Source organism: Miscanthus floridulus, chromosome 2, assembly GCF_019320115.1.
Source record: "Miscanthus floridulus cultivar M001 chromosome 2, ASM1932011v1, whole genome shotgun sequence".
Classification (NCBI taxonomy): domain Eukaryota; kingdom Viridiplantae; phylum Streptophyta; class Magnoliopsida; order Poales; family Poaceae; genus Miscanthus; species Miscanthus floridulus.
In genome coordinates this window covers 144721245-144733398 of record NC_089581.1, presented here as the reverse complement: position 1 = coordinate 144733398, position 12154 = coordinate 144721245, and the positions used below count along the sequence as shown (strand labels likewise).

At 51.0% G+C, this 12154-nt stretch overlaps 1 protein-coding gene across 1 annotated transcript; it reads right to left on the bottom strand.

Annotated features, from left to right (window-relative positions):
• Positions 1 to 889: 889 nt before the first annotated feature.
• On the bottom strand, positions 890 to 1252 carry LOC136537208 (uncharacterized). Its single transcript, XM_066529256.1, has one exon. It carries the CDS (start codon positions 1250 to 1252, stop codon positions 890 to 892), a length of 363 nt encoding a protein of 120 aa, XP_066385353.1.
• Positions 1253 to 12154: the final 10902 nt, after the last annotated feature.

The window sequence follows — 12154 nt, the reverse complement described above, 5'->3', positions numbered from 1 at the left end:
AAACATATTTTTTGGGATTCCGCCTGATGTTGAACCTTCGGAGGTTCGTGAACATTGCGGCCAAGTTTGTGATCAGGTTGCAAGCTTGAGTTGTTTTGACCACTATGTCATCAACATAGATGGCGATCGTTGGTCTTGGCTGCTCTGCTTGATCAGGCTGATCGAGCGGGTTGATTTGGTCGGCGAAGCATTGCTGCATGCACCTTTGGTAGGTGGCACCAGCGTTCTTCAAGCCAAATGGCATGGTTATATAGTAGTACAAACCATATGGGGGGATGAACGAGGTTGCGAGCTGATCAGACTCTTTCATCACGATCTGGTGATAGCCCGAGTAGGTAGCTAGAAAGGAGAGGATCTCGCAACCCGAGGTGGAGTCGACTATCTAGTCTATGCATGGTAGAGGAAAGTGATCCTTTGGACATGCTTTGTTGATGCCAGTATAATCAACGCACATTCTCCACTTCCTGGTCTTCTTTTTAACAAGAACAGGATTGGCAAGCCATTCAGAGTGGAATACCTCTCTAATGAATCCGGCTGCCAGGAGTTTGGCGATCTCATCGCCTATGGCCCTATGCCTCTCATCGTCGAAGCGACACAGGCGCTGCTTGGCGGGCTTCAAGCCTAGGATGAGGCGTAGTGCGTGCTCGGCGACCTCCCGTGGTATGCCCGGCATGTCACAAGGTTGCCATGCAAAGACATCGCGACTATCGCATAGGAAGTCGACGATCTCGCATTCCTATTTGGCCAAGAGTTGGGTCCCAATCTGAACCGTCTTGGTTGGGTCAGTGGGGTCGATTCCCACCGCCTTCATTTCCTCGAGCGGACAGAAGGCCATCGAGAAGGTTGGTTTGTTGCAGTCTAGGACTGCCGAGATCAATGATTCCTCGAGCTACGGGAGTTTGAACGAGTTGATGACCATAGTGGCAAGCTCGTAGTGCTCACGGTCGCACATGAAGGCATGTGAAAAGGCGCTGCTCACGGTGATGACGCCATTCGGTCCTGGCATCTTCAGCTTGAGGTAGGTGTAGTTGGGGATTGCCATAAATTTTGCGTAGTTTGGCCGCCCCAAGATGGCATGGTAGGACCCTAGAAAGTCCACCACTTCGAAGGTGAGGACCTCCGAGCGGAAGTTGGCCCGGTTGTCGAATGTGATGGCCAGGTTGATCTGCCCGAGCAGGTATGCCTGTGCTCCTGGGATCACCCCATGGAAGGGAGAGCCCGCCAGGTGGAGCTCTGACCGGGGGATGCACATGTGTTGAGGGTGTCAATGTAGAGGATGTTGAGGTCGCTGCCTCCATCCATCAGCACCTTGGTGAGGTGCTTCTTGTGGACGATGGGGTCGACGACGAGCGGGTAGCGTCCCGGTCTTGCGACATGGGAGGGATGGTCCCTCTGATCGAAGGTGATCGAAGATTCTGACTAGCTGAGGAAGGAAGGGACGGTCGTCTCAGCGGTGCATGCCTCCCTATAGCGTACCTTATGCTGGCACTTGGACCAGATGGCGTCGGATCTGTCAAAGATCATGATGCATTCGTCAGTGTCGAGGAAACCGTCTCCGTCCTTGCCCACCACGCCTCCTTTCTTGGCTGTCGCTTCTTTGTCATCCCCTTCTTTTAGCCCATCAGCCTATCATAGGAAATGTTTGAGGAGCTCGCAGTCTTTGTAGAGGTGTTTGACGGGGTAGGCGTGGTTGGTGCATGAACTGTCCATGAGCTTGTTGAAGTGGTCAGGCAGTCCTTGTTGGGGCTGCTTGCTCGTGCAATCAGTCATGGCGACTGTCAATGAAATATGGTCGGCAGGCTACCTAGGGGTATACCCAAGGTAGTAGATTGTCGGCAGACAGATGCGCAAGCCACAAACAAGACGGTGACGCAAGACAGACACAAGGTTTTATCCAGGTTCGGCCGCCAAGAAGGCGTAATACCTACGTCCTGCGTCTAATTTGTATTGCTGTATGTCAATGAGAGATGTTTTTTAGAGGGGTCCCCTACCCGCCTTATATAGTTCGGGGGGCTGGGTTATAGATCTAGAAACTAATCCTAGCCAGTTACAATTGCCATATGTGGCCGGATAAGGATTCCTATTCTAACCGACCAGGACCTTGATTGATCGCCAAATCCGCCTTGACTCCTTGCGCGAGACTCCGATCAGGTTAACCGGGCCGCATGTCATCTTTTGGTGGACCAGACCCACCGATCCGGGCTGGCCCAAGCTTAGCCATAAGGGTATACGGGTTAATACCCCCACAGCTAGTCCCTAAGCACCATGTATTATGCTGCGACACACCATTTTAACCTTCTCCGACAAGTAAGGCTTGAGTCCTTGACGTCTCTGACCACCGTTGTCACCGGAGAAGTAGGTCGTCCGAAGAATATATGGTGCTCTTAAAAAAGAAAAAGATTTCCGTCCTGGGAAGTGTGCCCACTTGTATTTCTGAACAGAAATGTAAGTGCGTCTTGGAGCGTAGCGTCCTTGATCATCAGAGGCATAGGGGTCGAAAAACAAACACATTCACCGCAAGGTGAAGTGTGCCCACTTAGTCCCCGAGCCTGGTAGTAGGTGACATAGGCACGTGGTGCCAGGGTCTGAAAAGAATTCCCAATTAAGTTGAGAACCCAATTGTCATACAAGTAATATGAGATGCACCGACAGGTGCATCGTACCGATGTAGTCCCCGAGCTTGCTGGAAGGAGAAGTATGAGCCTTATAGCAAGGTCTAAATAAATGTCACTCAACTGTATGCGAGTACAAATCACATGTAGCCGAGGAGAACGATCTCCGAGCAGTGGTCGGGACAGTCCCCGAGCATGATAGTAATCCTTACAATCAGCCAAAGCATAAGGGTCGATTAAACAAACACATTCACCGTAAGGTGAAGTGTGCCCACTTAGTCCCCAAGCCTGGTAGTAGGTGACGTAGGCATGTGGTGCCAGGGTCTAAAAAAGAATTTCCATTAAAGTTAAGAATCCAATCGTTGTGCAGGCGATACGAGATGCACCGGCAGGTGCATCGTACCGATGTAGTCCCCGAGCTTGCTGGAAGGAGAAGTATAAGCCTTGTAGCAAGGTCTAAATAAATGTCTCTCAACTGTATGTGAGTACAAATCACATGTAGCCGAGAAGAATGATCTCCGAGCAGTGGTCGGGACAGTCCCTGAGCACATCAGTAGCCAGAGCAGTCCCCGAGCGTGGCAGTGGTCGGAGCACTCCCCAAGCACGGCAGTGGTCGAAGCAGTCCCCAAGCATGGCAGTGGTCTGGGCAGTGCCCAAGCACGGCAGTGGTCTGGGCAGTCCCCAAGCACGGTAGTGGTCTGGTCCATCATTGAGCTCAAGATATGCAGCGAAAAAAGAACGCCGCTTGTATTATTATTTGGTGTATTTATTTATCTCCTTACTCTATCAAGTCCAATCTGCCACGTCTGGTCAAAAAAGTAGACGGATATAACATATCACTCTGCCTTCTTACTCTTTCTAGCAAACAGTCGCTTGGCGCCTATATGGAGGTGCGTCAGTGTGGGCCCTCTCACATTATCAACGAAGAGGCACGTACACTGGAAACGAAAAGGTGCATTTGTTGGCGTAGATCTCGAGGTTGTGAAAACAACCGTCTACGGCGTGTGCGCACGTCTCCCAAGAATCTCGAGCGGACAAAACGATGGAGCCCTTGGTTATTTATAATATAGAGCTGGTAAGTTACTTTTTACCGATCCCCATTGTCATTCACCGCCGCAACCTTCTTCTTCCTCTCGCCGAACCCTACTCCTCTGAAAATCACCACCAATCCCTCCTCCACCGCATCCACCCCCTTAACAAGGGTAGATTAATGGCGAAGAGAGACGCCCAGAAGAAAGGCGGAGTCATGGCGAAGGAGTGGTGGAAGTCAAGGAGCAATGAGCAGACCATCGAAGACCTCGTCGCCATGGGAGTGCTCCACAACAAGGCACTCGCGGGATGGCGCGCGCCGGAAGGAGAAAGCTTCCCCAATCCGCAACCAGGTGAGATTGTGGTTTTCGAGGATTTCTTCAAGTGGGGTTTTGGGGTTCCAGTGCACCCTTTCCTTCAGGGGCTCTGCTTGTATTACGAGATTGGGATTTGCAATCTGCATCCCAACTCGATTCTTCTTGTCTCCACCTTCATCCATCTTTGCGAAGCTTATGGTGGCTTCCAGCCCCATTTCGACCTCTTTCGCCATCTGTTCTGTCTGCGGAAGAAAGGGAGCGGAGGCTCGAAGATAGCCGGAGGCGTATACCTCAATCTGCGTGATGGTATGAAGGCCCAGTACCTGCACTGCCCTTGGAACACCTCACTAGACAAATGGTACAAGAAATGGTTCTACATCCATGAAGAGCCGAACATGATCACCCTGTGTGATGTGGGGTTGATTCCGGAGAAGAAGAACAGCTGGTCGAAGAAGCCCGAGCACTTGGAGCAGATCGCAGAACTGCTCGGGTTGATCCCGTGGGGAAAACTGGATGGTCCAAGCGTGGTCGGGAACTTCATCAGCCGAAGGATCCAACCCTGCCAAAAGAGGGTACATCCTGGCTTTGAGTACCAGGGTAGCGCAGATCCGATGAGGACCAGAAAAGAGGCACTCGACAAGATAGAAATTAAGGCCAAAATTGGGGAGCTATTCAATCTAGCCGACCCCAATTATGTCAGGTTAAACGACATCGAGCACGCCTTCAAGCTGGCCCGACCTCCCCCAAAGGTAAATGATGCCTCCTTATACCTATAGATTTATGTTGCAACAAAAAAATTGACTGTTGTCTCCTTTATGTTTCCCAGAGTAATGGTCATGACCGGGTAGCAGTGTTCATGTCTCCGCCCCCTGGCGTGGATTGGCCGCAAATTGCCGGCTCAACCGCCCAGACCAGTGCCAGTACCGAAGACGTCGACTGGGCGGTACTCGGGGTTGGGGAGGATGCAATGGCCAGGGCTGTTGGCAAGCGGCCAGCTACCAACAAACGTCGCCAGGCCATCTTCCCCCTTTCAGACGATGAAACAGAGGATGCGGACATCTTCCGACTCGTCCCTCGAAAGAGGAGGAGACAAATGGGGTCAACAGAGCAGGGTGGCTCCTCTGTGCTAGCAGTGATCGCATCACCGACCACTACAACACAGAGGACAAGCGGGGGAAGTGTCGAGCACCAAACCCCGGCGCCAGTACCGGTGGTGGAAAAAGACCCGGTGGAACCCGCCGAGCACGTGGAGCAGGCGCGGTCGAAGAGACGTTCCTTCGCCATGTCATTCCGTGCTTCCAAGCTGTAAGTATCTATAACTTTGATGTAATCTTATAATTTGTATTGAATACTATTGTCTTCTGAACTTTCTCTGGTATATTAGGTCGGCGTCCACCGAAAATCCTGACCAGCTAGCCGGGTGTGGCACGGCTTCGCTAGTACTGGCGGAAAGAACTGCTCGGCAGCAGACTACGGAGGAACCTATAGAAGAAATTCCACCGGAACCTCAGTAGACAAGCGGCCCGACGTCAGTCCCCGAGCAGCTGGTCAAGAAGACAGCCGAGCAAAGTACAAATGCTCCGAGCACTAACCCTGCTGAGGCGGATACCTTGGCGCCAAGGGAACCAGACTGAGCCAAGGAGCAGCAACCAGAGTTGGCACAGAACACGCTTGCCAATGCTACGGCTCATGGGAAAGCTATAGTGGTCGCGGAGACTACTATCTCCGGCCCAGCGCTGCCCCCTGAACAAGAGGCCGAAGAGGACGAAGTCAAAGAGATCCTAGGCCATCCCAAAGACAAACAACAACATGTATATGTGTCGCGCTGGTGGAACAATGAGTGGGTTATGCATGAAGAAATCCCAGAGGTCGAAGAGACCCTAAAAGTTGAACGAGCGGCAAGGCGTTTGGTGACAGAAGTCCAGGTATGTTTGGCTTGACCACTTGACCCTGTTATGTAGTCAAACTATTTGACTTAGCTTATTTATATGCAGGACTTGATGAAGACCGCAAAGTACCGAAAGAGGTGCTTCGACCAGATTGAGGGAATCACGGCGAACAATAGAGAACTAGCGGCCGAGGTGGAACGCTTGCGCCGCCAACTTGAAGCCACTGACCAAGAGAGGACAGAGCAAGAAGCATAGAACCAGAACCTGGTCGGCCAGCTCAATGACAAAGAGCGTCAAAAAATAAGTAAGTTGTCATTTTATCACATCAAGTGTATGACACGTGTTGTTGCGTTGTTGGTAATGACAGCTGTAATGCAGGCTTAGAAGCTGAGGTAACCCACCTCCAAGAGGAGAATAGCCGCGTGACCATAGAGTGTGGTCGCCTGAAGGAGGACAACGAGAAACTGGCGCGCAGCCAGTCTCAACTCTAGGACCACACCACCAAAATGAAGGAGGAACTGAAGAGTAAGTATTCCAGACCACCGTTCTACTTCTGTTGCCCGCCTTGACTTGTCGTGCCTTTATATTTGATGTCTTGTATGGTGTGCAGTTTTAAAAGTCAATGCCAAGAGGCATCTAGAAGCCATGATGAAAGAGGGTGACGGTTGGAAAGCACGATGCCTCGAGGCCACCGAGGATCGGGACACATGGAAGAACCGGTGCCAGGAAGTGGCAACTGGCATTTCGCCCATCCTCGACCTTGTCGACCCGGTGCTCATAGAGGAAGAGCCAAGGACGCCCCAGCTCGGACTGGTCGAGAGATGCAGACAAGCATGGGGATGGTTCCAGGAGTTCGTGAAGGAGGCGGGTGAGTACACGGGCACCCATGTGCTAAGCATGGTGCGTGCCCACTACCCCCTGATCGATCTCAAGTGCCTGGAGGCTGGATACCCAAAGGAGGTAGACCCAGACAAGGCGGAGGAGCTTTGGATGGCCCAGCTGGACCTATTGTCAAAGATAATTGGCGACATTAACCTGTGTGGAGGTGGGACAGCACCTGTACAGGGTATGCCATCGACAAGTCAGCTGGAAACGCCATCTATTGCTAGCCAACTGACGAAGCCTGCGGCCTCGACCAGCTAGGCATCGGTGGGGCTATCCCCTTCAGCTCGACTAGCACAAGAGTCCCCGAGACTCGAGTAGGATATTAGAAGCAGCGAGCAGTAGGTGCCGCGTGCCCCGACCAGCCAATGTAATAGGCTTAGAGCTATAGAAGGAGGACATAGTTGTGTTATTGTAAACTTGGGCCTCTTCAGGCAAGCTTGTAATAACGTAACTGTATATCATTATAAGCTTGTTTGCTTTGTATAAAACGTATTTAAGCTTGAAACTTATGTTGGTGGAACTAAGTGAGAACATAATAACATTCTGTTTAGTTGTACCATTTTGCTCGACACATCATCCTAAAAAGTTTGTGCGACCCTAGTTTGCCATGTGGTCGGAGTGTGAGGTGCGTGACCTGTGCACACGCAGACGTGGACAAGTCAAACCAAGGGGTTCCTGCCGATCACCCGCAACGTAGAGAGCGGATCCCATGCATGTGTTGGGAGGAACCGGAGACAGGTCCTGCTCCGAAAACCATAGAAGGAGTGGTGGTCGGCTTTTACTGGCTAAGTTAGAATAACCATAAAAGTTGAAGTGACACATTAGAGTGGTCGGAGAAATAATAATAGCTTTATTGAAGTAAATCGAAAATACAAGAGGGGTACATATCTTAGTAGTTAAGCATAGAAACGTCTAAGCTTGTCGATGTGCCACGAGTTTGGTACGTCCGTACCGTCCAGGTGAGCTAACCTGTAAGACGTTGGTCGTGTGACCTCCTTGATCATGAAGGGCCCCTCCCATGGGGTTGCGAGTTTATGGACACCAGCCTGGTTCGTCTTCCACTTCAGGACCAGGTCCCCGACCACAAAAAACCGCTCTTTAACGTTCTTGTTGTATACCTGTGCAAAACAGCAAGGTATTTGGCCGTACGTACACAAGAATCGAGCCGCTTCTCTTCTGCGCTATTCACTTCTAGCTCCCGTACTTCATTGGCCTTGCCTTCGTCGAAGTTCTCTACCCATGCTGATCTGAAAGCTATATCTGCAGGGAGGACTGCCTCAGCGCCGTAAACCATAAAGTATGGTGAGACACCGGTGTTACAGCTGGGCTGAGTTCTGAGTCCCCAGACCATGGCTGGTAACACTTTGAGCCATCTTCCGGGAGCCTTTTCATTTTCTCTATACATCCTCTTCTTCAACGCGTCCAAGATCATGCCATTTGCCCGCTCGACCTGTCCATTAGCTCTAGGGTGCGCCACTGAGACGTATTTTACTACTATGCTCCTTTCACCGCAGAAGTCCCAAAAAGCGTTCCTGGTGAACTGAGTACCCAGATCGGTGATGATGCTATTTGGTATGCCAAAACGATGGATGACCTAGTCGAGGAACGTGACAGCCTTTTCTGAGGATGCCTGTACCAAAGGCATGTATTCTATCCACTTAGAAAATTTGTCGATCAGCACAAAGACGCATGTAAATTTCCCTGGAGCCGGTTTGAAGGGCCCGATCATATCCAGTCCCCAGCATGCGAAGGGCCAGGAGGCTGGTATTGTCTGGATCTCATGTGCTGGTATGTGGATTCTCTTGGCGAAGAACTGACAACCCTCACAGTGGTGGACTAGCTTCTCTGCGTCGGCTACTACTGACAGCCAATAGAACCCTGCTCGGAAAGCCTTGCCGACCAGCGTTCTTGAGGCCACGTGGTTGCCGCAGGAGCCAGAGTGGATTTGGTCCATGAGATGTTCGCCATCCTCCTGGGTTATACACTTCATCAAGATTTCCTCTTTTGCGTTCTTGCGCCATAGCTTGCCATCAACGAGCAGGTACTGCTTACTGCGACGCATTAGGCGCTCGTTCTCTGTCCGATCAGTGTAACCGCTGCCATTTGTTAGGTACTTGATGAAAGGTATTCTCCAGTCAGGCTCATGAGTGGTCGGAGGGGGCTCGGCGGTGCTTGACGCCGGAACCGTAGCCACCAATTGCTGGTCTGGAGGCTTGTCTGCCGTGGAATCTTTCTCTTCGATGGAAGGCGTGAGCAGGTCTTGGACGAATATGCCATGTGGGATTTTTTGCTCAGGATGATCCTAACTTTCATAGTGCATCCGCTGCTTGATTCTTGTCCCGGACCACGTGTATGTACTCGATGCCATAGAACCTGCCTTCCAGCTTTCTAATCAAATTGCAGTATGCATCCATCTTTTCGCTGGTTGTGTCCCAGTCCTTGTTGAGTTGGTTGATGACCAGAGCAGAGTCTCCGTAGACGTAGAGACATTTAACGCCAAGCTCAACCGCAATGCGCAAACCATGTAGGCATGCTTCGTACTCGGTGGCATTATTAGATGCTGGGAAATAAATTCTGAGGACGTACCGGAGTTGCTCCTTGGATGGTGACATGAAAAGGACTCCTACTCCTACACCGTCAATGTTGAGAGAGCCGTTGAAGTACATCGTCCAATATTCGTCAGATCCGGGAGAGGCAGGCGTGCTTAAGTCTGTCCACTCGACGATGAAATCGACAAGTGCCTAAGACTTGATTGTAGTGCGGCTTGCAAATTCCAAGGAAAAGGGGCATAGCTCCAGTGCCCATTTGACGATGCGCCCATTCGCATCCTTGTTGCTAATGATGTCTCACAGAGGGTACTCAGTCATGACCACCACACGATATCCGTCGAAGTAGTGTTTCAACTTTCGGGATGTTATCAGTATGGCATAGATCAACTTCTAAATCTGTGGGTACCTAGTCTTGGACTCGTTGAGTACCTCACTAATGAAATAGATTGGTCGCTGTACCTTGTAGACGTGGCCGGGCTCGTCTCGCTCGACCACCATGGCCGTGGAGACCACTCGATTAGTAGCCGCAATGTATAGCAGGAGTATTTTGTCTTCTCTTGGAGCAGTGAGTACCAGAGGTGACGTAAGGTATTGTTTCAGCTGTGTGATGGCAACGTCTGCTTCCTCTGACCACTCAAACTTTTTCGGATGCTTTGAGTAGTTTAAAGAATGGTAATCCTTTTTCTCCTAATCTTGATATGAAACGGCTGAGGGTGGCCATGCATCCGGTAAGTTTCTGAACATCCTTCACCTTTTTGGGTGGCTTCATGTCCAAGACAGCTTTGACTTTTTCCGAGTTAGGGCATATGCCGTCGTGACTAACGACGTTGCTGAGGAGTATGCCAGAAGGAACACTAAAGATGCACTTCTTTGGGTTTAACTTCCACTGGAATGTATTAAGGGCTACAAAAGTGCGTCCTAGGTTGTCAACAAGGGTATGAGCTTCCTTGGTTTTGACAACTATATCATCAACATAAGCCTCGATGAGGTCATCTTTTATCTCGTCTTTGAGGCAAGCTTGTATAGCACGTTGGTAGGTAGCCCCGACGTTCTTGAGCCCGAACGACATGGTCGTGTAGCAGTAGGCGCCGAAGGGCGTGATAAAAGGTGTCTTGATCTGGTCATCCTTTTTGAGAGCAATCTGGTGATAACCAGAGTAGCAATCAAGAAAGGAAAGGAGCTCGCAACCGGCGGTTGAATCTATGACCTCATCTATGCGAGGTAAGCCAAAGGGGTCTTTAGGGCAGTGTTTGTTGAGATCAGTGTAATCAACGCACATTCTCCATTCATTATTCTTTTTGCGTACAAGAACCGGGTTGGCTAACCACTCCGGATGATACACTTCTTTGATAAATCTGGCTGCCAAAAGCTGTGTAACTTCTACCCTAATCGCCTCCTTTTTGTCGCGAGCGAACCATCGTAGCTTCTGTTTGATAGGTTTGGCCTTGTTGTTGACATTCAAGGAGTGCTCGATCAAGTTCTAAGGTACACCGAGCATGTCAGCAGGTTTCCATACGAACACATCCACGTTGCTCCTCAAGAACCTAACGAGCGCGTCTTCCTATTTGGGATCCAGGTTGGCCCCGATAAGGGCCGTCTTGCTGGGATCATCGTCGACTAGCTGGATCACCTTGTGCTCCTTGGACTTGATGTTCTTGCATGGAGCCTCGAGCTCTGGGATCTCTTGGTGGTCGATCGAGGTCTTCTTGGCATCGAGCATGGTCTCAGCCATGCGAATAGAGAGGTCGTGAGCCTCTGCTATTTTGAAACTATCATCTTCGCAGGTATAAGCTGCGTACACATTACCTCGGAGGGTTAGAACTCCTTTCTCGGTAGGCATCTTGAGCACCAGATACCTGTAATGAGGTATGGCCATGAACTTGGTGAGCGACGGTCGACCAAGAATAGCATGGTAGGTGCCGTCGAAGTCGGCGACCACGAAGTTGACGTAGTCGGTGCGGAAGTGATCCAGGGTCCCAAACTGCACTGGTAGCATGATCTGCCCGAGAGGTATAGAGCTCTGTCCAGGGAGAACACCCCAGAACTGTGCCTCGTATGGCTTGAGGTCCGCCTGAGCTATCTTCAGGGCGGGCAGACTGTTCTTGAACAGTATATCAATGGAGCTGCCACCGTCGATCAGTACTCTGTCGAACTGAACTTTGTTGATACAAGGATCGAGGACCAGGGGAAAACGCCCTGGCTCAGGTATTGCGGCCCATTGGTCCTTTCTGCTGAAGGAGATTTTGCGGTGAGACCATGGATGGAGCCACGGATCGGTGAGGAGATTGTCGGTGTTGGCCACGTTCAAGCAAGCGCGGGCGAGCAGCTTGCGTTCTCGTTTGGTCTTGATGGACACTTTGCCTCCGATGATGGTGTGCACGCGATCGGTTGGCTTGACGTACTTGTGATGAGGGTCTACATTGTCGTCATCGTTATCCTCGTTGCGCTGTTCCCCTGCGTCGTTAGGCTTGTCGGACGTATCCGGAGCTTGTTGACGCGTGTAGATAGACTTGAGGACGCGGCAATTCTCCATGGTATGGTTCGACTTAGGATGGAGCTGGCAGGGCCCGTTCAATACTTTGGCGTAGTCGTCTTCGTAGTTACGACGTCCGCCACCCTTTTTAACGGTGTTGACCTCGTCGTCGTCTTCCCGAGCACGCTTGCTCCAGTAATCGTCATGGCGGTTACGCCGCTGATTATGTTGGTCACGGTGGTCGTGGGAGTAGTTGCGCTGGTTGCGGCGATCAAAATTGTTGTTCCAACCACGGTTGCCGCGGTAGTCGTCGTGGTGTGGGGGTGATCAGAGCGTGGAACCCTTGCTGCTTCTTCAATAATTATCTTTTTAGCATCGTCGGTGTCCGCGTATTTCTTAG